The following is a 24,633-nucleotide window of genomic DNA, read 5'->3' as shown; positions in this document are numbered from 1 at the left end:
TGAAATGTGGAGGCAATGGACCTCATTGGCGGCGTGCGGGAACGAAGGTCACCCGCACAAGCTGCAGCAGGCATTCCGTTTCTATGATTTACCGGGGAAGTTAAATAGCAGGCCGCCTGTCACTGTGTAGACAAGGCACGCTGCACAGGGAGCCACCAGCGGGTCTGAATAATGTGCCCGGGTCATAGGCGGGCAGAAACCCGGACAAATGTTTCAAAATCCGTACTGTCCGGGTGAATCCCGGACAGGTGGCAACCCTATATGACATCATGCACAGATCTCGCTCTCACTCTTGTGAGAGTTTGTCAGGAAGGGAGGGGGGTGAGTCATAAGAGGCCCAAGGAGGGCTGCAGAGCTGGAGGTGTGTCTCTGTTTAAATCCAGGAATTGAACAGGCAAAAGATTCAGATGCCCACAGTTAAAATGGATGCAGCCAGACTTAGTGGAGGGAGATTTCTGCAGTATATTTGGCAAGTACAGAATCACAGTATATATAAAATAAGTGGTTGAAGGGAAGCTATAGAATGGCAAAGATGTTTTTATTACAAATTATGTGAGCAGACTGCAGTTCCTCTTTAAATAGAAAGGAAGATGGCCTGGCTGGGCATTTAGCTACATGAATAAAGAGCAGGTGAAATATCAGTCTCAAACATGTATTTTGGGATACGAGTAACCAAGGAGGAGTTAGAAAAAAATGGTCTATTGTAAGGGCCCGTTCACACTAAAATGCCATCTGGGAAACCTGCGTTCTGTGACGGTTTCCCACACTGCATTCAAACTTCACTGCCCTTGCGATCCGCAGTGGGTGTCAGAGCAAAGTTAATGTCACTCAAAAAACTAAACTTGCAGAATATTTGCCCGCATCGGATCGCATGCTACAAATGTACCATGCAATCCAGTTGCAGTGTGTTTCCAAAAGGGGACCATGCACTACTTGTGGTGTAGTGTGGTGAGATTTCAGCCCATTAAAAATGAATAAACTGAAATTGCACTGCACAGAACTACACGTGAATTGCACAGGAGTGTGAATGGGCCCTTAAAAATACTATTCAAGTTGAGTTAAATCAAAAAGTGAAAAGTATCCTAATGCTTTATGTAATTATTAACTTTATTATTCCCACATAGCCCTTAATTCTTCAGTAAACAAAGTAGAATCTGATTAAATAAAAGATCCGATTAAGAAGACTAGTCTACGTTCCAGGGATTTGAGGTCACCTCTGTCCCACTGTGATTTATACCTTGGTAGAGTTACACATAACCAAGAGTAATTATTTATTAATCCAGGGCTCATTATATCAAAGGCTTTATGTTTTTTTTTTTTTTTGGGGGGGGGGGGGTTTGGTCTGTTCTCATTAGAGGGCTTCAAAGCCTCTCTGTTTAAAAGTTGTTACTGATGAGTCAATGATTTCCTTAAAGTAATGACATAACAAGCAGGTCAGTATATGATAGCCCACTGTGATAAGCGTAAAACACAAGGGAGGTTTACTAAAGGAGTACATTTTTCACTTCATTATTGAACTATGTTGATCTTGAACTCCCCAATCATGTGCAGAAAAAATAATAATTTGCACGTGATTGGTTAATTGACCACCTCTCTTCCAAGCAATATCATGTGCCAAAACAATACTTTGTAAAGTGGATGTTACTTACTACAAATTAAAGGGGTTGTAAAGGTAAAAAAAAATTCACCTTTTTTTTACATTGTCTCCCGGTGGGAAGGGAGGCCCGGGGTAGAGCTGCGGAAGGCACTGGGAGGGGGGGATGTCTCCTCCCGCTGCTTTAGGATAACAGCCGAGTGGCTTTTAGCCACATCGGTTGTTATCATTAAAGAGCCAACTGTCTGCTCTAAAAAATGGAAACGGGTGATGCCCTGGTATAACTCCTTCATGTCATGAACACAAATTTGGGTATGGTCGGCGTGAAGGGGTTAATCACTAGCAATCACTACTGCTACATAAGCAGCGATCAATCATGCAAATTTGGACCATTATACCATCTCTACTACATGCTATATTCCATAGTTCTCTATGTGCTTAGAAGTCATAGATTGCAGGTCATAAGGTTTGATTGGCTTCTAAGGCAGTGCCAGACAATGGGTATCTGTCTCACATAATGCCATTTTTTAATAGCAACTACAAAGGACAATGGTAGATCTAGATTTCATTTTGGATTTTTTTCCTTAAATAGGAGCTTCAGTCTATCTACCCCCACAAAGTTAAAAGTCAACAGCTACAAATACTGTAGGTGCTGAATTTTAATATAAGGACATTTACCTATCCAGGGATCCAGAGCTGTCCTCACCTGAGCCCATTCTTCATTGGGCTTTGGGTCGCTAGTGCCACCATCCTAACTAAGGGAAACCAGCTGTGAAGCCTTGCTGTGCTTTGTGAATGGTCCCGCAGTCTTCTGGGAGCTTTGATGTTTCCCAGAAGGCTGCGGGCAAAAGGGGGTGTGAACTTCCACTTGGATCACTGCAACAATCTAAGTGGAAATGGGAGTGGGTACCTGTCATAACCAGGTACCCGTTCCCCCCTAAAAAAAACACACTGGTAAAAAGGAGGGGAGAGGCAAACAAGCGGAACTTCCCCTTTTGGGTGAAGTTCTGCTTGAAGGATCACTAACCTGAAAAGGTTACATTTCACAGGGGAAAAACATTCGCAAATACTGTAAGTATCATAAATGTATCCACATTAGCACACATATTGAGATAGTTCAAATTTCTATACTACAGACTATTGCTAATACCCCTTTCCCACTGCCAGCGTTTTTCACACACTACAGCGCTAAAAATAGCGCCTGTATAGCGCCTGAAAAAAGCGGCTCCTTTCACTCCAGTGTGAAAGTCCGAGGGCTTTCACACTGGAGCAGTGCACTGGCAGGGCATCACAGAAAGTCCTGCCAGCAGCTTCTTTGGAGCAGTGAACTCACCGCTCCTCCACCACTGCTCCACTGCTGCTCCCCATTGAAATCAATGGGGCAGCGCTCCGATACCGCCGGCAAAATTTACGGGCGGATTTAACCCCTTTTTCGACCACTAGTGAGGGGTTAAAACCGCCCCGCTAGCTGCCGAGTAGTGCTGCTAAAACCATGGCTTTACCACCGACATCACCCCCACCCGCGGCTCGGTATGAAAGTAGCCTAAGTATTAGCGGTCTAAAGTAAAAAGAAGCAGCAAAACGACAGCCATTTTGTTCTATGAGATTACTGGAAAATTGGCTTGGAAAATAACAGTATCCGCCACACCAACTTCATTTAGGATATCTCTTGTTCTAACAATCCCCTAAAATATTCATATATTCATCCATTGTACTGAAAGCCACTTTGTATAAACTGTAACTATTAGAAGAAAAAAATCCAAGACTAATGTTTGAATAATCTGCACTCTGCTGTGTGCTATAGTCGGTAACCGGTTCCCACCACAATTTCTGTGTTCTGAATGTGTTTCTGCATGACTTTTTTAATGCGTTCCGGTGCGTTTGTTCCCTTTTTTTTTTTTTTTTTTTTCTCACCTGAGGACGTTTGTTTTTGATGCGTTTTGCTGTGTTCCAGATGTGTTTCATAACAGAAAAAATGCAACATGTTCTACTTTTGTTGAATGCAATGGAACGTACAGCACTGGTGTGAACTAGGGCCATTGGAATCCTTGTTAAACACAGTCCATGCGTTTATTATGCAGAATAAAAATGCACTGGATTGTAAGAAATATCATGCTTACTAGGCAAATGCTGAGCTACATCGGTTGTTATTACAATAAAGCCGACCGTCCGCTCTAAACAACGGTACCAGGGTGATGCATGCAGCTGAATGCATCACCCTGGTAAAATCCCTTGAAGCAATATCGGTAATATCGGTCAGTTTTTTGACTGATACTTCTAAAAAAGTGAATATCGGCCGCAACGATAATCGGTCGATCCCTATTATGTGGGATCGTAATTTGTATTGTACTTTTTGTATGTGCCATGTTGATCCTGCTTGGCCTTTTTAGTGGCACTGGTTTTGCAACAGTGCTACTAGGTTCTGTATATACTTATTCAAAAAATTTTGAATAAAAAGAATTTTATATAAAAAAAATAATAAATTGCCTTTCGTTATAAAAAATGTAAAATGACACAACATCACAACACCTCCGTGTGAACCCAGTACACAAATGGATGTTTTAATTCTCCCGGTCTAAAGAGGCTGGTCAGGAATGTGCTGCTCAGACATTCTTCCCTGCCTCTCATTGAGGAAGGTATTATGTTCTACTTATCCCTTCTGGTCCTCCACCACTGTTAGGTGGAAAGAGCTGCTGACCGAGCAAAAGCCACACGTGTCAGCATTGCAGGACCACAATATCCACAAACTGACTTGTTTCCTCTTTATTGAGTATACAGTAGCTATAAGCAAAGGAGGCCCAAGCACCTGTCCCTATTGTTGGGTCATATGCAGTGTATTATTGGACTGAGCAGTACATATAAAACTATAACTACAATTTGGCAGCTCTGATGATTGATAAAATGATGTGTATGTGCATTTATGAGTTTGTCTTAATTTACAATGAGCTGCCTTTCTAGTGGCAGTGGTTTTGCTACAGTGCTACTATGTTCTATATATACTTATTCAAAAAATTGAAATAAAAATAATTTTATAAAAAATAAAATAAAAAAATAGCCTTTTGTTTAAAAAGTGTAAAACTATACAACATCACAACACCTCCGTGTGAACACAATACACAAATGGATGTTTTAATTCTCCTTGTATAAAGAGGCTGGCCAGGAATGTGCTGCTCAGACATTCTTCCCTGCCACTCATTGAGGAAGGTATTAGGTTCTACTTATCCGTTCTGGTCCTCCACCACTGTTAGGTGGAAAGAGTTGCTGACCAAGCAAAAGCCACATGTGTCAGCATTGCAGGACCACAATATCCACAAACTGACTTGTTTCCTCTTTATGAACGAATGAATGAATGAAATACTTGTATAGCGCGCGATGCGAACTGAATCACCTCTTTATTGAGTATACAGTAGCTATAAGCAAAGGAGGCCCAAGCATCTGTCCCTATTGTTGGGTCATATGCAGTGTATCACTAGTCTGAGCAGTACATATAAACCTATAACTACAATCTGGCAGCTCTGAAGATTGATAAAATGATGTGTATGTGCATTAATGAGCTAATGAGCTTGTCTTAATTTACAATGAGCTGCAAAGCCACAATTAACAGGTTTTATTGAAATAACCACATTCTGTAATATATATATATATATATATATATATATATATTTTTTTTTTTTTTTTTTTTTTTTTTCCACTCCTGGAAAGTTTCAACAGAAGTCAACCCTGGGATTCTCCGGAGTTGCATCCCATGAACTAATATGCCAGATAGTTCCACATTTGTAATGCAACTGATATATACACAATCACATCAGCATGCCAAAATACATGACAATTCTTATGTGATATAGATAGACACTTCAATTAGTAAGCAACTTCTAAAAGAGAACTTGACACTTAAACCAGAGTTTGTCCATGAGAGGACAATTTAAAACATTTTGGTAACAGCCTATGAAAAGTGAAGTACACAGTAAATCACTGAAATTTTGTTGTATATCTTATGCTGCGTACACACGGTCGAACTGTATGACGTACTTTGTTCGTCATACAATCCGACGGACAATCCGGCGTACTTTCCACTGAACGGACTTGACCACACACGGATACACAAACAGTCCGACGAAAGCTTGCGCGATGACGTACAGCACGTACGACGGGACTAGAAATAGGAAGTCCAAGACACAGCAAAGCCCTGTAAATCCTTTCTGGGCATGCGCCATTCTTAGTCTGTCGGACTAGCATACTGACGACCGTATTGTCCGCTGAAACCAAAGTACGACGGAAAGATTTTTGGAAAAACCGAAATTCTTAGTACTCCGGACTGCACGCTGAAAAAGTCAGCTGAAGCCCACACACGAGCGGATTGTCCGCTGAAATGTGTTTCAACGAACTAAGTACGTCATACAGTTCGACCGTGTGTACGCGGCATTACACAATATTGGGAGGGTGGAGAGACCTGTCTGTCTATAAAACAAAACACTGGTTTTATTGTCAAATGGGGCACAACTGCATTAGAATCAGTGATCTGAAGACCATAAGCGTAGATTGAGATGGTTATAATGCAGTTGTATCTACCCCCACAGCCATACATCACTGGACTTGGATGGCACTGGAAATTGCTTTAGCCTCATAATTCAGGCAGATGTAGGAATATTAATTTAAAATTGTCTAAAATTGTTCATGGGTATATTGGAATACCCAACAGTTCACTACATTAGGTGCACCGCGGGATTCCAATGCTAAACTGTATATACTAATAAAAGAAAGGCTCACCAATGTCAGTTCACTATATTTAATTTGCCTATTTATAGTGATATAATGCATTCAGTTCATACAAAACAATAAGGTGGGAAAAAAATTGTCATACATAATACCTAGGCCTTAACATACATGTGTTCAAAAGAATGGTTGTCATTGTTCAACATTTCTCTATCTCTACACACACAACCTTTTGTTCCATCCAGTCATGGCCAGATACAAGCTTTTGGCACCAAAGAAATGCAGTAGACAAAACACTGTTGAACTTTCACATATTGCAGAATAACAGGAGCGATCATCTTCACTCCATATACAGGCACCAATATGGCCTTTGTATGCATAGATCCTGCATCCAGGCACCCATTACTTACATTTCAAGCTTCTTGGTGAGAGCTTCAATGACACCAAAATCAGAGCACTCTATTATTCAGATGATGAACAGCTTTTATGGTTACTAACTCCAGTTTATCTCTGCTGCCCACCATGGCTTATTACAGACCCAATATGAGGGACGGGAGGGGGTAGGCCAGAGCCAATAGCCACAGGATGTGGCTGTTTTTCGCTCAACAGGCAATAGACCTTGGTGTCCTGGTTTCTTTGAAGTTCCCACCCTTTTAACAACTTTTGTTGATTTATCTGCAGATGTACTTTAAAGTAATGGGAACAACTGCAGGATGAGGGATGTTAAAATAAAAGAGGATTTCAATATAAACTGAACACCTACTTTAATAGCTACTCATTTATGAAACACTTTATTGTTTCTTTTCCTATTTGTTTGTGGACAGAGTAATAAAACCTTCAAATGAATATATCTGAATATCTCAATCTTTTTTAAAAAGTACTTGGAGGTATCATGCCCTTACTTAGGCACACATGATACTCTAAAGATGTGGTTCTTTCCTACCTTTTCTTGATCTTGTGAAAAATTTGATGCCCCCAGGTGAGGTAGATGAGTTGGAGGATGCAGAATCTTTGGAAGAAGATCTAAATATGCCACTAAAGCTCATCCGTCGAGGGGAGCGAGGAGGTGACTCTTGGTATGGAAAAGGAAACACAGTCTTTGGAGATCCTGGGCTATACTTTGATTTTACGGGGGCTGACAGTGGGCTAGAAGGTCGGTTTTGTAGAGATTTTGTGAAGAAGCTCTTAGAAGGGCTTCCAGTACTGCTGGGTTCTTCTGTCTGCAGGGACAATAGACAACATTTGGTTAATACATAACTTATTTCAATTTACATTTAAACAAATCAGTACAGTTGTTGCAACCTCTTCAAACTCTAAATCTCATTTATATGATGTTACATAAATAGCCATAACATTAACTATGGGGAAGATTTACTAAAACTGGTGCACACACAATCTGGTGCAGCTGTGCATAGTAACCAATCAGCTTTTAACTTCAGCTTGTTCAAGGAGCCCTGGTTCAAAATGAGGAGATTTGGCATGCGATTTGACATGTCAAATCACATGCCAAATTGGCGGCAATTGGCGGAAATGGCACCATCGCCGCACCGATTCCCAAAAGTAGTTTCTGTACTACTTTTGGCGATTTTGGGTGCAATTTCCATTGACATCTGTGCAGAAACCTGCACAGATCTCTCCGAAATCACCCCCGAAATCGGGACTGACATGCGGGAATGAAATTGTGCGAGTCGAAACCACAAAAGGCATAGAATACCTCAATCGGTACTAATGGAGGTGCGCTCAGATGGAGGCCTCGCATTTCCCAACCTCGTCAAATACTACCAAGCCACCCTACTTTGTGTAATAGCATTGTGGTACATCCAATGGTCCTATAATAAAGTGGACAGAGATTGAAAAAATTTGGCTGGCCCCGACCCACCCAAACAACCTACTTTGGAGTGCGAATGTGGAGGTGCCCCCCAAATGTTTACTGGGATCTATGTGCAAACTACACCGGCTCTGGCGTAAACTGTCACCCCCACACAGGCTATTCTCAGAAAGATCGCTTCTGACCTCATTTGTGTGAAATCCCAAGGTGCCAGATAGTCTCACTCACCAAATGTCATATCCATGGTCATCACAAAATTTATCTCACTAAGGGAACCTAGTGGACACTAGATCACGCAAGCTATTACCCTTCTCCGAACTTCAGACTAAATATGACCTGCCTCGCCAGGTATTTTATAATTATTTACAGATACGCCACTATGCCTTGACCATAGCGGCTGACCTGCAATTCCCCCCCCCCCCCACCCTTTTTGAACATTTAATACTAGCAGACTCTACCCAGAAGGGCTTAATCGCCGACATTTACAAAATACTAAATGCTTACCCACTACATACAAAAGGTAAACACACCTATATGATTAAGTGGGAGGAAGCCCTCAATGAGGAAATCCCTGTGGAATAATGGTAGGTGATATGGTCTCAGGCAGCAAAGAGCTCACTCTGCACATTATATAAAGAAAATGCTTATAAAATCATGTTTTTCTGGTACATGACTCCGGATGTGCTCCACACCATCTATCCCACTAGTTCGGACTGATGCTGGCGATGGGAGACAGGGAGATAGAGGCACCCTCCGCCACATTTATTGGAGCTGCCCACTAATTACCTCCTTCTGAATTGCGGTCCAGCAGTTACTGACCAATCTTCTAGAAACGCCAGTCCCCATGACCCACACATTTTTCCTACTGGGCTTATCACCATTAAGGGTCTCCACACCCTAAACTGGAACCCCCCCCCCCCCCACTCCTGAGGCCTTATAAGCCAGAATTAAAGGTGTGGAGCTGATGGGGACAATGATGGCCAGGATGCAAGACAGGCTGGATGCCCATGACAAGGTATGGGAGCTGTGGCACCTTCAGGAGGATTCATCATTACCGGGTAAATGAGCTGCTACGTATTCCTGTACTGCAAATGCTAATAATAAAATGTTATTTGAAAAAAAAAAAAAGAAATTGTGCGAGTCCAGCTGAACTGGCACGATTTCATTCCCACAGTCAGTGGGAAACTAGGCTAAAACCTACAAGCTGATTGGTTACTATGCACAGCTTGCACAGCTGCACCAGATTCTGTGTGCACCAGTTTTAGTAAATCTCCTGTAATGTACACTGAAAGGCATGCAATTGAAAACAGACTTCATTAGGAAATAAAACAGGGCCACCTTATGTGACTGATACACATAACAGAACAGTAATTCTATTTCAAATGTCCTTTTATTAACAAGCTGATTGGTTACTATGCACAGCTGCACCAGATTTTGTGTGCACCAGTTTTAGTAAATCTCCTCCTATGTAATGTACACTGAAAGGCATGCAATTGAAAACAGACTTCGTTAGGAAATAATAAAGGGCCATCTTATGTGACTTATGCACATAACAGAACCCTAGTTCTATTTCAAATGTCCTTTTATTAACAATGAAAAAAAAACAGCAGAAGAAGTAGTGTTCTGTGTTTTAATATATTATCCTTTCAAAGCAGCGCTGCATAAGTATGGCTAGTCCTTCCAAACGCTTCAGCCAGCAAGGTCCTATGCAGGACCCCCTCTTTTGGCCAGGCAGTCCAAGCAATTTGTGAGAGATCGGCCACTCATGTGGCCTGATGAGCGATTTTTTGACATTTATGTTTGTGAGTAGACATCTTTATGGTTTTATTAAATACATTTTAATAAATTTGTTGGATAATGCACTAGGCCAGTGTGCCCTCTCTTTTCTTACATTCTTGCAGTATGCCAGGTTCCTGAACTGAGATTTTCAACACCTAATAGTGTCTGCACTCACTGTCATGTCATGAACACATTCAAAGGAAGCTCAACTAAGAGTATGTATGGTATGATAAAAATGGTAACTATAGTATTAAAGAGGAAGTAAAGTCTAAGGCTTACCTTGTAGGTACTGTAAATATCTCATAAACTTGCACAGCTTAGGAGATATTTACTATATACACTGCCACCGACGTGGAGGAACAGCCTCCGGTGGCACCCGCGCGCATGCGCAGGAGTGATGTAATCGCAGCTCCAGCCAATCACAGCACTGGAGCCCGCAAACCCAGAAGTAACTCCGGGAAAAATGTCGGCAGTGGGAGCAGAGTGCGGGCGGCACTGCAGGCCATTGTCCTAAAATAAGTACTTCATAATGAGCTAGTATGCGTTGTCTTCCAGGGTTTTTTTTTTTTGGGAGGTTTACAACCTTTTTAACAATAAATATAGCAGTTTAAAAACAGTAGTATACACTAAACACATTGGATGCTAAATATAATCAGTAAATGTATTCTTGCACTTCTTGACTTCAGCTGTATCTTTCATTCAAATCATCCAAAAATGGTCTTATTCCTTGCATGATTGAATGTCAGCAGCGGTACACCTAATTTCACTAACTGCACTAGAATTCACTTTAGTAAAACAGGACCAGTAGGTATGGTATACAATACAAGAACACTGGAAATTATATCATGAAGTCTATATAGGAGGTCTATATGTGTGGGAGCTGTCTATACACGCAATGGAGTTTTCACCTTTACAATATTAATAATGACAAAGATGCAGCTACTGAGTAACAAGAAGTATTCATCATAATCTTACCCTGACTAAGGAACAATATACAGCATACATAGTTATAAATCATTTGTAGAAATATAACAAAATTCATTTCTGAATTTTCATATTACGTCTTGTGCTCCAGTGACAAAAGGTGTCGAACCAATATGCAGTGAAATTGTCATATTCTCATTATGCCTAGTTGGCATTATGATTTCCATGTATAGCTCTGCTTTTCTGGTAATGAACTTACCTTGCGATTTGCATTTTTATCATTACTTTCCAAGTCTCCATCCAAAAATGGCATAGCAAAAGAGCTGAGATCCTGAAAAAGAAAAAAAAAATAACTTTTTTTCAAATAAGATGCATAGTAGTCCATTATGCTTTACCTTTGCAGGGAATGAAAGAGGAAGTAAACCCATCAGGGTATACTTCCTCTTTAAGACACACAACTATGTCACTTGGAACATCAGGAGTCAAAATAAAAGAGAAAGAGAATCTTAACTGCAGTTGAAGAAACAAGAATTAAAAAAACCTTGAGAACAATTAACTAATTACAAAAAAAAACATCTGATAAAGGTGGAAACATTGTCCTATAAATGGATGTGTTTTAAAAAAAAAAATGCTAAAATAAAAAATGTTACTGTCCAATTTCGGCTGTTTTAGTTAAAGTGGAAGTAAACCCTCCTATCGTTTCAGCCAAGAAAGCTGCCATCTTGGCCTCTATTTAATCTTTAACTGCCATGAAGCTGCACATGTGATCAGTTATGACACCAGCCATTGGATGATTTGACAGTTTGGTTTGACAGTTTGGTTGAGAGCACAACCAATGTGACAGTTAACATTTCCGGCATGCCGGGAATGTAACTGTTTTTTAACTGTTAGATCGATGGGTTTACTTTCTCTTTAATAAATGTGATTCAGATTTCTACAGATTAGAAGATGAAGCTTTAGACAGAGGGATAATTAAAAAGGAACTATGGCAGTTTATTAGAACAGAATTCCCAAAACGACAACATTCTGTGTGTTACCGAAGATACACAAAAATCCTCATCATCCACCCAGTAGACCAGTGACTGACGCACATTTAAGATCCCACGTTGTAGGTATATTATCGTATGTAAAAGACACTATTCATTTTCTCCAAATAGTGGAGGGACTTGAGATTCCACAGGGAGAATTCCTTGTGACAACAGATGAAGAATTTTACAGCTCTTTTACATACAACAAGGGGATAGCAAGCTATTAGACAAGTGTTGATACAACAAGGAACACAAAAATGAGAATTCAACAAGTTCATTCTGAAAATGCCGAGCTTCTTGTTACATCATAATAGCTTTCTTTTTGATGGTTTTCACTACCTCCGAGTGCAGGGTGCAGCGATGGGGACGTGGTGTGCCCCACTCTATGCCAATCTGGACCTGGTAGAGTGAACCTCACTTCTTCTCAGATGAGTAATTCGCCATGTACATGTTCCATGTTGTCAAGGCAGAAAAAAAAATTGTGGCCATTCCCCGATGGTATAGCCTGATGGATAAGTATCTGCCTGTATTTCTCAGCACTGAGGACACCACTGATCCTGACCAAATCAACTCCATTTGCAGAAATGCAACCCCAAACTTGCAAGGGCTCTGGGTCCTTCTCATAGTGAATTGCACTAGGTGGGGGTGAGGTAGGCTTGCCTCCCCTGGCACCTGCTGCTATGTGGCCTCAGGTGGGAGACCTGAGCGCCTGAAACTGGAAGGGAAGAGTGGCCCTGGTTCTTCTAAGCTGACTGAGGGGTATTTTGCAGAGGATCCATCTGGTATCACTCAGAGAGGCTGCCGGTTGCTGTACAAAGGCCTGCAAGTACAAACATATGTGAGATTTCAGGGGCTAGTGCTGTTAGCCCCCCTCTGGTGTTCTCTAGTCAGCTGTAGATCCAGCTAAAGAGATCACTGGCTAGTGATCTGAAGGGCTCTGTCTACCTGCCACTTACTGCAAGGGACTGTGCTCAAGCTTCTTTATTTCTGCACTGCTAAATCACAAGTCTGCCATCTGCTCTTAGCATATGCAAATCCCTTACCCTATCCAAGTGCCTGGCTATCAGTACAGAAGTGAGGAATATCTGAAAAAGAAATCCTGATCACCCCACACCAGCTATAGGATGTTGCTGTACTGCACTGGTGACAGTATGTCAAAAATTAAAAAATACATTTTGAAAAAACATTTTTTATTTCTTCATTTTACAAAACAATGGGGGTTATTTACGAAAGGCAAATCCATCTATACCATCAAAAGAAAGCTCTATTTGTGGGAAGAAAAGGACGCAAATTTCGTTTGGGTACAACATTGCATGACCGCGCAATTACCAGTTAAAGCAGTGCAGTGCCAAATTGTAAAAAGACCTCTGGTCCTTAGGCTGACAATTGGTCCGGGGCTGAAGTGGTTAACCATAAGATTAATCGTGTAAAGATTATATTACTCAAACTGAAATACTGAATCTGGAAAACTGTATGTGTCATGCATTTTTGTTGTGTGTAAGTAAGTCAGTATTGTATCAGTGTCTAAATGAAATCAAACTTGTTTTGGAATTTGTAAAAAAAAAATGATAAAAAACAATTATGGGTACAGTGTTGCATGACCACCCAATTGTCATTCAAAGTGTGAGAGAGCTAAAAGCTGAAAATTGGCCTGGGTAGGAAGGGGGTAAAAGATTCCAGTACTGAGGTAGTTAAGGAAGGCAGTAAGAATAAGGCAAAACTGCTTATATTTACCGCCCCCCTTTACCCCAACCACAAATGTAAACTAATGCCGCGTACACACGACCAGACTTTCCGGCAGAATAGGTCCCACAGTCTTCCCGACTGACTTTCAGCGGAGTTCCGACGGACTTTCCAAGCGAACGGACTTGGCCACACACGAACGGACTAAGTCTGTTTGAAAGTCCGTTCATTTTGAATGTGATGACGTAAGAGAGGACTAAAAAAGAAAGTTCAATAGCCAGTAGCCAATAGCTTCCCTTGCGTCGTATTTGGTCCGTCGGACCAGCACACAGACAAACGGTTTTCCCGATAGGAAATGAGTCCATCAGATAGATTTGAAACATGTTCTATTCCTAGGTCCGTCTGATTTTTTGAACGAAAAACAAACGGATTATCCCACACATGATCAGATTGTCCGACGGACTGATTCCGTCAGCCCTAGTCTGCCAGAAAGTCCGGTCGTGTGTACGCGGCATAAGCCTACCCTTGCTAAAATAACTCATCAACAGTTTGTGTGCCAGAGGATAATCATTAGACTACAACTGAGTACAGTTTCATGACATCAAACCTTGCAAGCAGTGTCTGATATTATACAGTAAACATATTTTGGTCATAAGAAAGGCAGGAAGCATGCCAGTTCCTCAGTCCTGGCCAGACATGCGTCATACGGGTTTTTTAGTGTTGTTTGTAATTTCGCATAACCTATGAAAACATGCTGGTTTACATTTTTGTATCATGTAAACTGTTGGCAGGATGTGTGTGCAATAGCAACATACTGCAATAAAAAATAAACAGAAATAAATTATCAGCCGATTGAACATTTCTGCATCAGATCTTGGAGTTCTATATAAGAAACCTCTCCTGTTATCACCCAAAACAATCTGCACTGCCCAGCTTCACATTTCTGTAACATTCTGTGATAACATTTATTGTCACAATATATTTGAAATGCAAAATTCCAAAACAAGTTTGATTTCATTTAGACACTGATACAATACCGACTTACTTACACACAACAAAAATGCATGACACATACAAATATACAGTTTTCCAGATTCAGTATTTCAGTTTGAGTAATATAATCTTTACACGATTAACCTTATGGTTAACCACTTAAGTCCCGGACCAATTGTCGGCCTAAGGACCAGAGGTCTTTTTACAATTCCGCACTGCACTGCTTTAACTGGTAATTGTGCGGTCATGCAATGTTGTACCCAAACGAAATTTGCGCCCTTTTCTTCCCACAAATAGAGCTTTCTTTTGATGGTATTTGATTGCCTCTGCGATTTTTATTTTTTACGATATAAAAGGAAAAAGACTGAAAATTTTGAAAAAAAAGATATTTTCTACTTTTTGTTATAAGAAAAATCGAATAAACTCAATTTTAGTCATACATTTAGGCCAAAATGTATTCAGCCCCATGTCTTTCATAAAAAAAATGTCAATAAGCGTATATTTATTGGTTGGTGCAAAAGTTATAGCGTCTACAAACTAGAGTACATTTTCTGGAATTTACACAGCTTTTAATTTATGACTGCCTATCTCATTTCTTGAGGTGCTAAAATGGCAGGGCAGTACAACCCCCCCCCCCAAATGACAACATTTTGGAAAGTAGACACCCCAAGGAAATTGCTGAGGGGCATGTTGAGCCCATTGAATATATTTTTTTGTCCCAAGTGATTGAATAATGACAAAAAAAAAAGGTTTACAAAAAGTTGTCACTAAATGATATATTGCTCACACATGCCATAGTTATATGTGGAATTACACCCCAAAATATATTCTGTTGCTTCTCCTGAGTACGGGGATACCACATGTGTGGGACTTTTTGGGAGTCTAGCCGCGTACGGCACCCCAAAAACCAATCACTGCCTTCAGGATTTCTAAGGGTGCAAATTTTTTATTTCACTCCTCACTACCTATCAGGCCGCGTACACACGGGCGGACTGTTCGCCCAACTTTGTCCGCTGAACAGTGTTTGGGCGGACAGTCCGCTCGTGTGTGGGCTTTCAGCGGACAGTTTGACGAACAAGGTTTTTCGGAATTTCCGAAAAACTGTCCGCTGAAACCTTGTTTCAGCGAACAGTCCGCTCGTGTGTAGGCTTGTTCGTCAAACAAAGTTGCGCGCATGCTCAGAAAGGATTTTCACGCCGAAAGTTATAATGCAGTGTATAGGACGTCGTATTTTTCGTCCCGTCGTACGTGCTGTTCACGTCATCGCGCACGGTTTCAGCAAACTGTTCGTCCGTCGTGTGTGGCCATGTCCGTCCATGCTAATTTTGAGCGGACTGTTTGCCGAAACTGTTTGACGGACAAAGTTGGGCGAACAGTCCCCGCGTGTGTACGCGGCCTCACAGTTTCGAAGGCCATAAAATGCCAAAATAGCACAACCCCCCCCAAATGACCCCATTTTGGAAAGTAGACAACCCAAGCTATTTACTGAGAGGCATGCTGAGTCCATGGAATATTTTATATTTTGCCACAAGTTGCGGGAATATTACAAACTTTTTTTTTGCACAAAGTTGTCACTAAAAATGATATATTGCTCACACATGCTGTGAGCATATGTGAAATTATACCCCAAAATAAATTCTGCTGCTTCTCCCGAGTACGGGGATACCACATGTGTAGGACTTTTTGGGAGCCTAGCCGCGTACGGGACCCCGAAAACCAAGCACCGCCTTCAGGATTTAAATATAAAACGCTACCAAAAAAAAACTGTTAGCGATTGCAGGGATCAGGCCTGACTCTGCGAACGCTGCATTTATGTGTTTAGTGTTTTGTAAGTGACAGTGATCGATCGATACTGCACTTGGGTGGGCTGGGCGGAGGGGCAAAACGCGGGTGCTAGCAGGTATCTGGGCTGATCCCGCTAACAATGCGTTTTTTTGGAACCCTAAACTGCTGGGGACGCTAGTATAGATCTGATCAGATCAGATATTGATGTGTTCAGATATTATACCACTACGGGAGGTGTATGCTTTGCGCGTGGGTGTTAGCGGTACTGGCACTAACCTAGCGCTGCCTGGGGCGACGCAGACCCTATCTGACCCTAAAACCTAATTGATATCACCCGCTGGGTGATCAGGGGGTTAAACCTTTATTGGGTAATAAATGGTGGGTGCCCTGATGCTATAAAAAGCGAACTAACTAACCAGAGTCACCCGTAACGCTTATATGGTGATCACTGTTGAAAGGGTTAACTAGGGGCAATCAGGGGGCTAAAACCTTTATTAGGTAGTATATGGGGGTCCCTGACACCATATAAAAACCTGACGGGGAACCTAAATAACTAACTGGCTAACCAACATCACCAGTGACACTTATACAGTGATCGCTGGTGAAAGGGTTAACTCTAGCGGCAATCAGGGGGTTAAAATCTTTATTAGGTAGTATATGGGGGTACCTAACACTATAAAAACCTGGCAGGGAACCTAAAAAATAACTAGATAACCTAGTGGCACCAGTGACACTAATGCAGTAATCAGAAAAACGATCGCTTAGTGACACTGGCAAAAGAGGGTGAAAGGGTTAACTCTAGGGGCAATCAGGGGGTTAAAACCTTTATTAGGTAGTATATGGGGGTCCCTGACGCTATATAAAAACCTGACGGGGAACCTAAATAACTAACTGGCTAACCAGCGTCACCAGTGACACTTATACGATGATCGCTGGTGAAAGGGTTAACTCTAGGGGCAATCAGGGGGTTCAAATATTTATTAGGTAGTATATGGGGGTACCTAACGCTATAAAAACCTGGCGGTGAACCTAAAAAATAACTAGCTACCTAGCGGCACCAGTGACACTAATGCAGCGATCAGAAAAACAATTGCTTAGTGACACTGGCAAAAGGGGGTGAAAGGGTTAACTCTAGGGGCAATCAGGGGGTTAAACCTTTATTGGGGGGGGTAGGGGGCTACCCTGGACCTAACACTAACTGCCCTGACACTTTTTACAAACACAACTGACACTAAATGCAGTGATCAGTAAATAAATGATCACTGCAATCAGTGACACTGTGACTGGGAGGGGGGGATCGGGGGATGATCGGGGGGGGGGGGGGGGTGATCAGGGGGTGACAGTGTGCCTATGTGTACCTACATGTCAGTGTAGTGTTGGTGCACTTACTATGTCTTTTCTCCTCGCCGTCCGGTCAAAAAGACCGCCCCGAGGAGAGTGACATAATTTCCTCCTGCCTGTGTAGGTAGGGGAAGCTTCTCATTCGCCAGGAGCGATCGAGAGGGGATGGCCAGAAACCAACGGCCATCCCCTCATCCCAGATCGCTCCTGAAGCAAAACGGGCCCGCAGCCAGCGGGAGGGGGTCCAATCGGACCCCCCACCCGCTGGAAGGCAGGCACGTACGGGTACGTGATTGTGCCCATCCGCAGAGGCGTACTAAGTAGGGGGCGGGGGGTGCGGGCCGCACCGGGTACTACACACTGGGGGGGGTGTCAGGCCGGCCCCCCCTCCATGATTATAGCGGTGCCAGCGTTGCGGGATTAGGCGGCAGCACACAGTGATAGGCACAGGCAGGGAGAGGAGAGGCGAGCTATCGCTGTGATGCAACAAGGGGGAGGGGGTGTGCGGGGGTGCAGGGTGACACAGGTGCACCTTCCATCCCCTCCTCTCGCGGCCGCGGGCTGTCTGTCTGTGTGATCACTGATGTCACACAGGCAGGCACAGCCGAGCAGCCACCTCCCCCTCCTCTCTGTTTATGTGTAAACAGGGGGAGGGGATCTGCTGAGCATGTGCCACTGCGCCGCGCTGATCTGAGGTACTGAATGAGGGGGGGTCTGCACTGAATGGGGGCTATACTGACGAAGGGGGGCTGCACTGAAGAGGGGGGCTACACTAAAGGGGGGCTGCACTAAAGGGGGCTGCACTAAAGGGGGGCTGCACTGAAGAGGGGGGCTACACTGAATGGGGGGCTGCACTGAAGAGGGGGGCTGCACTAAAGGGGGCTACACTAAAGGGGGGGCTGCACTGAATGGGGGGCTTCACTGAAGAGGGGGGCTGCACTGAAGAGGGGAGCTGCAATGAACGGGGGGCTACACTGAAGAAGGGGGCTGCACTGAATGGGGGGCTACAGTGAACAGGGGGATACACTGAAGAAGGGGGCTGCACTGAAGAAGGGGGCTGCACTGAATGGGGGGCTACGGTGAAGAGGAGGGCTGCACTGAACAGGGGGCTACACTGAAGAAGGGGGCTACACTGAAGAAGGGGGCTGCACTGAAGAAGGGGGCTGCACTGAATGGGGGGCTACAGTGAAGAGGGGGGCTGCACTGAATGGGGGGCTACAGTGAAGAGGGGGGCTACACTGAACGGGGGCTACACTGAAGAGGGGGGCTGCACTGAACGGGGGGCTACACTAAAGAGGGGGGCTGCACTGAAGAGGGGGGCTGCACTGAAGAGGGGGGCTGCACTGAATGGGGGGGCTACACTGAAGAGGGAGTCTGCACTGAATGGGGGCTACACTAAAGGGGGGGTTTGCACTGAAGGGGGGTCTGTGTAAAATGCAGGGGGTCCAGAGCTGCAGGGTGTTGTGTAATGTAAAGGGGTCCAGAGGATCAGGGTGTTGTGTAATGTAAAGGGGCCCAGAGGCGAAGGGGCTGTGTAATGTAAAGGGGCCCAGAGGTGCAGAGGGCTGTGTAATGTAAAGGGGCCAAGAGGCGAAGGGGGCTGTGTAATGTAAAGGGGCCCAGAGGTGCAGGGAGCTGTGTAATGTAAAGGGGCCCAGAGATGCAGGGTGTTGTGTAATGTAAAGGGGTCCAGAGGTACAGGGTCTTGTGTAATGTACAGGGGTCCAGAGGTGCAGGGTGTTGTGTAATGTAAAGGGGTCCAGAAGTGCAGGGTGTTGTGTAATGTAAAGGGATCCAGAGCTGCAGGATGATGTGTAATGTAAAGGGGTCCAGAGATGCAGGGTGCTATGTAATGTAAAGGGGTCCAGAGGTTCAGGGTGCTATGCAATGTAAAGGGGTCCAGGAGGGCAGGGTGCTATATAATGTAAAGGGGTCCCCAGGTGCAGGATGCTGTGTAATATAAAGGGGTCCAGAGGTGCAGGGTGCTGTGTAATGTAAAGGGGTCCAGAGATGCAGGGTGCTGTGTAATGTAAAGGGGTCTAGAGGTTCAGGGTGCTATGTAATGTAAAGGGGTCCCGAGGTGCAGGGTGCTGTGTAATGTAAAGGGGCCAAGAGGCGAAGGGGGCTGTGTAATGTAAAGGGGCCCAGAGGTGCAGGGGGCTGTGTAATGTAAAGGGGCCAAGAGGCGAAGGGGGCTGTGTAATGTAAAGGGACCCAGAGGTGCAGGGTGTTGTGTAATGTAAAGGGGTCCAGAGGTACAGGGTCTTGTGTAATGTACAGGGGTCCAGAGGTGCAGGGTGTTGTGTAATGTAAAGGGGTCCAGAGGTGCAGGGTGTTGTGTAATGTAAAGGGATCCAGAGCTGCAGGATGATGTGTAATGTAAAGGGGTCCAGAGATGCAGTGTGCTATGTAATGTAAAGGGGTCCAGAGGTGCAGGGTGTTGTGTAATGTAAAGGGATCCAGAGCTGCAGGATGATGTGTAATGTAAAGGGGTCCAGAGATGCAGTGTGCTATGTAATGTAAAGGGGTCCAGAGGTTCAGGGTGCTATGCAATGTAAAGGGGTCCAGGAGGGCAGGGTGCTATATAATGTAAAGGGGTCCCCAGGTGCAGGATGCTGTGTAATATAAAGGGGTCCAGAGGTGCAGGGTGCTGTGTAATGTAAAGGGGTCCAGAGATGCAGGGTGCTGTGTAATGTAAAGGGGTCTAGAGGTTCAGGGTGCTATGTAATGTAAAGGGGTCCCGAGGTGCAGGGTGCTGTGTAATGTAAAGGGGTCCAGAGGTGCAGGGTGCTATGTAATGTAAAGAGGTCCAGAAGGGCAGGGTGCTATGTAATCTAAAGGGGCCCAGAGATGCAGGGTGCTGTGTAATGTAAAGGGGTCCAGAGGTGCAGTTGTGGAGAGGGGGTAGGCAGTAGTGACAAAGTGAAATTGAAGGATGCAGGGGGCACAGTGGGGTATTTTTTACATTTTAATGGGGGGGGTGCCAAATATAGGATCCGCCCCGGGTGCCAAATGCTCTAGGTACGCCCCTGCCCATCCGTGCCATTCTGCCGACGTATTTTTACATGCGGCGGTCCTTAAGTGGTTAAAGAGGAACTGCAGTCTGCTCACGTAATTTGCCATTCTGAAGCTTCCCTTTGCATATTATTTTATATATACTGTGATTCTGTACTTGCCAAATATACTACAGAAATCTCCCTCCACAAAGTCTGGCTGCATCCATTTTAACTGTGGGCAGCTGAAGCTTTACCTGCTGATGCCCGGGTGCTGGCAGTGTGAAAGTGCCCTTAGTACATTAAAATCCTCAGTAGAAAAGATAAGCCGGAAACCCAACAACTTTTCATTCAAAGAACTTGCTACGAGGAAGGCTTTGGCTGAAACGCATTAGCATTTTATTGGATCCTGTTATCACTGTTGTGCAAAGATAAGGTCCTTTGAATGAAGAAGCTATTGGGTTGCCGGCTTATCTTTTCTACTTTGGATTTGCAGTGAAAGACAGGACCAGTGCACCAACACCGCACATACACCTTCCAATAAAATTATAGAGCTTGGGTGAGTCCTCTTGTATTAAAATACCCAGGTTTGCACATCATTACCACCACAGATACTCTCTCACCTACCTTCAGCCCATTTAAGCGAATCACACAGGAACGTAGACCACAAACCAGCCTTAAGTGTATGAGAAGTCCACAGTTGGGGAGTTCAGTTCAAACAATTTGTTTTGTGTTTTTGATCAATATAAATATATAATTATATACAATGTGTATATACAGTATATATTGTGACAGAGAGAGGCTAAGTATTTAGGAAAAGGGGACCCAGGAGTCTCATTGGAGGTTCAGAACTACCATAGCATTTCTACAGATTCTGTGGTTCTGGATTGGAACATTCAATCCAGGGTCCAGGTTTTGCTAGATGCCTGCAACTTGGCTCACTACATAGGTGTGCAGGGTCATTATATAATCAGGTCACAGGTGTACACAAGTGTGCAGGGTCATTATATAATTAGGTCTGAGCATTACTCAGAGCTTCCAGTTTGGAGACAGCTTCCAGTTTGGAGGCCACTTCCAGTGTGGGAGACGGTAGTTAGAATCTGGGATCAGAGGGCCCAGCCAGAAGCCATGGGACAGAGGTCTCACCTGGGATCAGAGGGCCCAGCCAGAAGCCATGGGACAGAGGTCTCATCTGGGATCAGAGGGTCCAGCCAGAAGCCATGGGACAGAGGTCTCGTCGAGTGGTCAGAGAACCCAGGCAGAAGCCACGGGACAGAGGTCTCATCGAACAGTCAGAGGGCCCAGCCAGAAGCCATGGGACAGAGGTCTCATCGAGGGGTCAGTGGGTCCAGTCAGAAGCCATGGGACAGAGGTCTCATCGTGGGGTCAGAGGACCCAGCCACAAGCCAGGAGACAGCAGGCAGGAGTTAAGTTAGCTCCTATCAGGGTTGTCAGGAGAACCCTTATCCTTAGGCCAGAGGTGGGCCATGCAGCAGGGTGCTGCGACTGAAGGCTAGAGAGCCAAGTGGTCCGGGAAACCTGAATGACACAGTTAAAGGACTGGTAAGAGGTGCAGCAATGCTGCCAACACATAAGCCAGGTGGCTTGGCATGTTTGATAATGCATGTTATGTGGAAGAAGCCCCTGCGTGGGCAACTGTATGTATAGGTGAACTTTTCCTTTATTAAATAAAAGTGGACTGCCACGCCCTAAAATTACAGTGTGGACTGACACACACACACACGTAATGGGACATTTTTTACCCTATTGCAGGGAATGCATTAAAGGATCACCTTTTGTGGCCTCTAAAGCATTTCACCAGCAGTCAGCAGATCACTGGTGCTGTGCAGGTCTCCTACAGACTGTCAATGTATCCGTTTGCCCGTATATCTTGTGTCTCTCCAAAGTGAAAGCCCGAGGGCTTTCACACTGGAACGGTGCTCTGGCAGGACTCTAAAAAAAGTCCTGCTAGCAGCATCTTTGGAGCGGTGTGTATACTGCTCCTCCACCGCTCCTGCCCATTATAATTAATGGGCAGTGTGGCTATATCACCGGCAAAGCGCTGCTGCCTTTCTGGGCCGCTAGCAGGGGTGAAAGTGCCCTGCTAGTGGCCGAATAGTGCCACAAATTGATGGTAAAGTGCCACTAAAAATAGCGCCGCTTTCCCGCCGACAAACCCACCGCCCCAGTGTGAAAGGCTTTAAGTGATGGTGACCCCCTGACATGCCACATTTGGCATGTCATCTTTTTTTTTGGGGGGGGGAGTGGATACCCTCTTTTTTAAAGGCATCCAGCTCCTACTTCCTCCTGGGGCTCCGCGGCACCAGAAGGAAGTTCCTCTCCCTCCCTGCAATCTTCGGGGACACGTCACAGGTCCCAGAAGATTGCCTGGCCAGTCACAGCACGACCCATAGTAAGAATGCCGACGCCGTGGAGCTTCGTATGCCCGAATCGCTGGACCCTGGGACAGGTGAGTGTCCAATTATTAAAAGTCCGCTGCTACACTTTCTGTAGCTGCTGACTTTTTATTATTTATTACGGCAGAACTCTGCTTTAACCAGTTAAGGACACAGCCTTGTTTTGAGATTTGGTGTTTACAAGTTAAAAACTGTTTGTTTTTTGCTATAAAAATTACTGGGAACCTCCAAACATTATATATTTTTTCTAACAACCTAGAGAATAAAACGGCGGTCGTTGCAATACTTTCTGTCACACCGTATTTGAACAGCAGTCTTACAAGCGCACTTTTTTGGGAAAAAATACACTTTTTTTTATTAAAAATAAGACAACAGTAAAGTTAGCCCAATTATTTTTATATTGTAAAAGATAAAATTACGCTGAGTAAATTGATACCCAACATGTCACACTTCAAAATTGCACCTGCTTGTGGAATGGTGCCATACTTTTACCCTTACAAAATCTCCATAGGCGATGTTTAAAACAATTCAACAGGTTGCATGTTTTGAGTTACAGAGGAGGTCTAGGGCTACAACTATTGCTCTTACTCTAATGATCACGGTGATACCGCACATGTGTTGTTTGAACACCGTTTTCATATGCGGGTGCTGCTCACGTATGCGTTTGCTTCTTCACGTGAGCTTGGCGGGACGGGGAGTGTTCCTTTTTTTTAATTTTTACTTGTTTTACTTTTTATTTTCTATTTTTACACTGTTACAAGGAATGCCTTGTAATAGATAGAAAGCATGACAGGACCTCTTAAATATGAGATCTGGGGTCAAAAAGACCTCAGATGTCATATTTGCACTAAAATGCAATTAAAAAAAAAAAAGTCCCTTTAAGAACTATGGGTGGAAGTGATGTTTTGAGAATCAACAAAAAGGTTTTTCTTTAAAGTGTTACTAAACCCAGGACCTTGCATTCACTATATCAGGTCTTACACAGTCCACAGAACATGGAAATACAATTATTTTAGTAAATAAACTTCTAAATACCTTTTTCTCATCAGCAGTATATAGCAGTCCTGTGACTTCTATCAGTGTCTGGTTAAAGCTTGTAGGAGGAGTTTTCATTCTACTGTGGCTGTCCTATAAGACTGCAGGACCCTTGACCCTCTGTCTGTAAAGTGCTGATTGGCCCTGCACTGATCACATGCACAAGAAAAAAAAATCTCTAGCAATACACACCAAACTGAGCATGTGCAGAATGACTCCAATGGCTCTGTTCTATCAGCAGATGGATTGGGGACAGTGGAAGATAAGGAGGTTAAGAGAAGACAGGATCAAACAGCCTTTTTACACAATGCAGAGTGTTAACCCCTTAGAGTATAACTAGCATGCTTTACTGCATATACAGACTCATTTTACTGTTGTGGATTTAGTAAAACTAGCATTGGAAGTAGTTAGAGTATTAAGTAGTAGTAGTGGTTTAGGTTTTGTAGTAGTCTTTAATACAGGAAGTATTGTGGGTGTAAATATATCCTCACATCTACCAACACTGGAGGAGTGGAGAAAT

At 43.8% G+C, this 24,633-nt stretch overlaps 1 protein-coding gene across 2 annotated transcripts in view; it reads right to left on the bottom strand.

Moving 5' to 3' along the window:
- Positions 1-24,633, bottom strand: part of PRKAG2 (protein kinase AMP-activated non-catalytic subunit gamma 2) — a 458,386-nt gene that overhangs the window by 289,383 nt on the left and 144,370 nt on the right. For both annotated transcript variants that reach the window (XM_077491181.1, XM_077491182.1), the window contains exons 2-3: positions 11,098-11,169; positions 7,251-7,527 (exon numbers count right to left, since the gene is read on the bottom strand). In XM_077491181.1, the coding sequence (XP_077347307.1) occupies positions 7,251-7,527; positions 11,098-11,169 (349 nt within the window). The remainder of the gene's footprint in view (positions 1-7,250; positions 7,528-11,097; positions 11,170-24,633) is intronic.

Source organism: Lithobates pipiens, unplaced genomic scaffold (genome assembly GCF_037356315.1).
Source record: "Lithobates pipiens isolate NorthernLeopardFrog02 unplaced genomic scaffold, aLitPip1_a1.2 Scaffold_19, whole genome shotgun sequence".
Taxonomy (NCBI): domain Eukaryota; kingdom Metazoa; phylum Chordata; class Amphibia; order Anura; family Ranidae; genus Lithobates; species Lithobates pipiens.
This window is presented reverse-complemented; position numbering and strand designations above follow the sequence as displayed.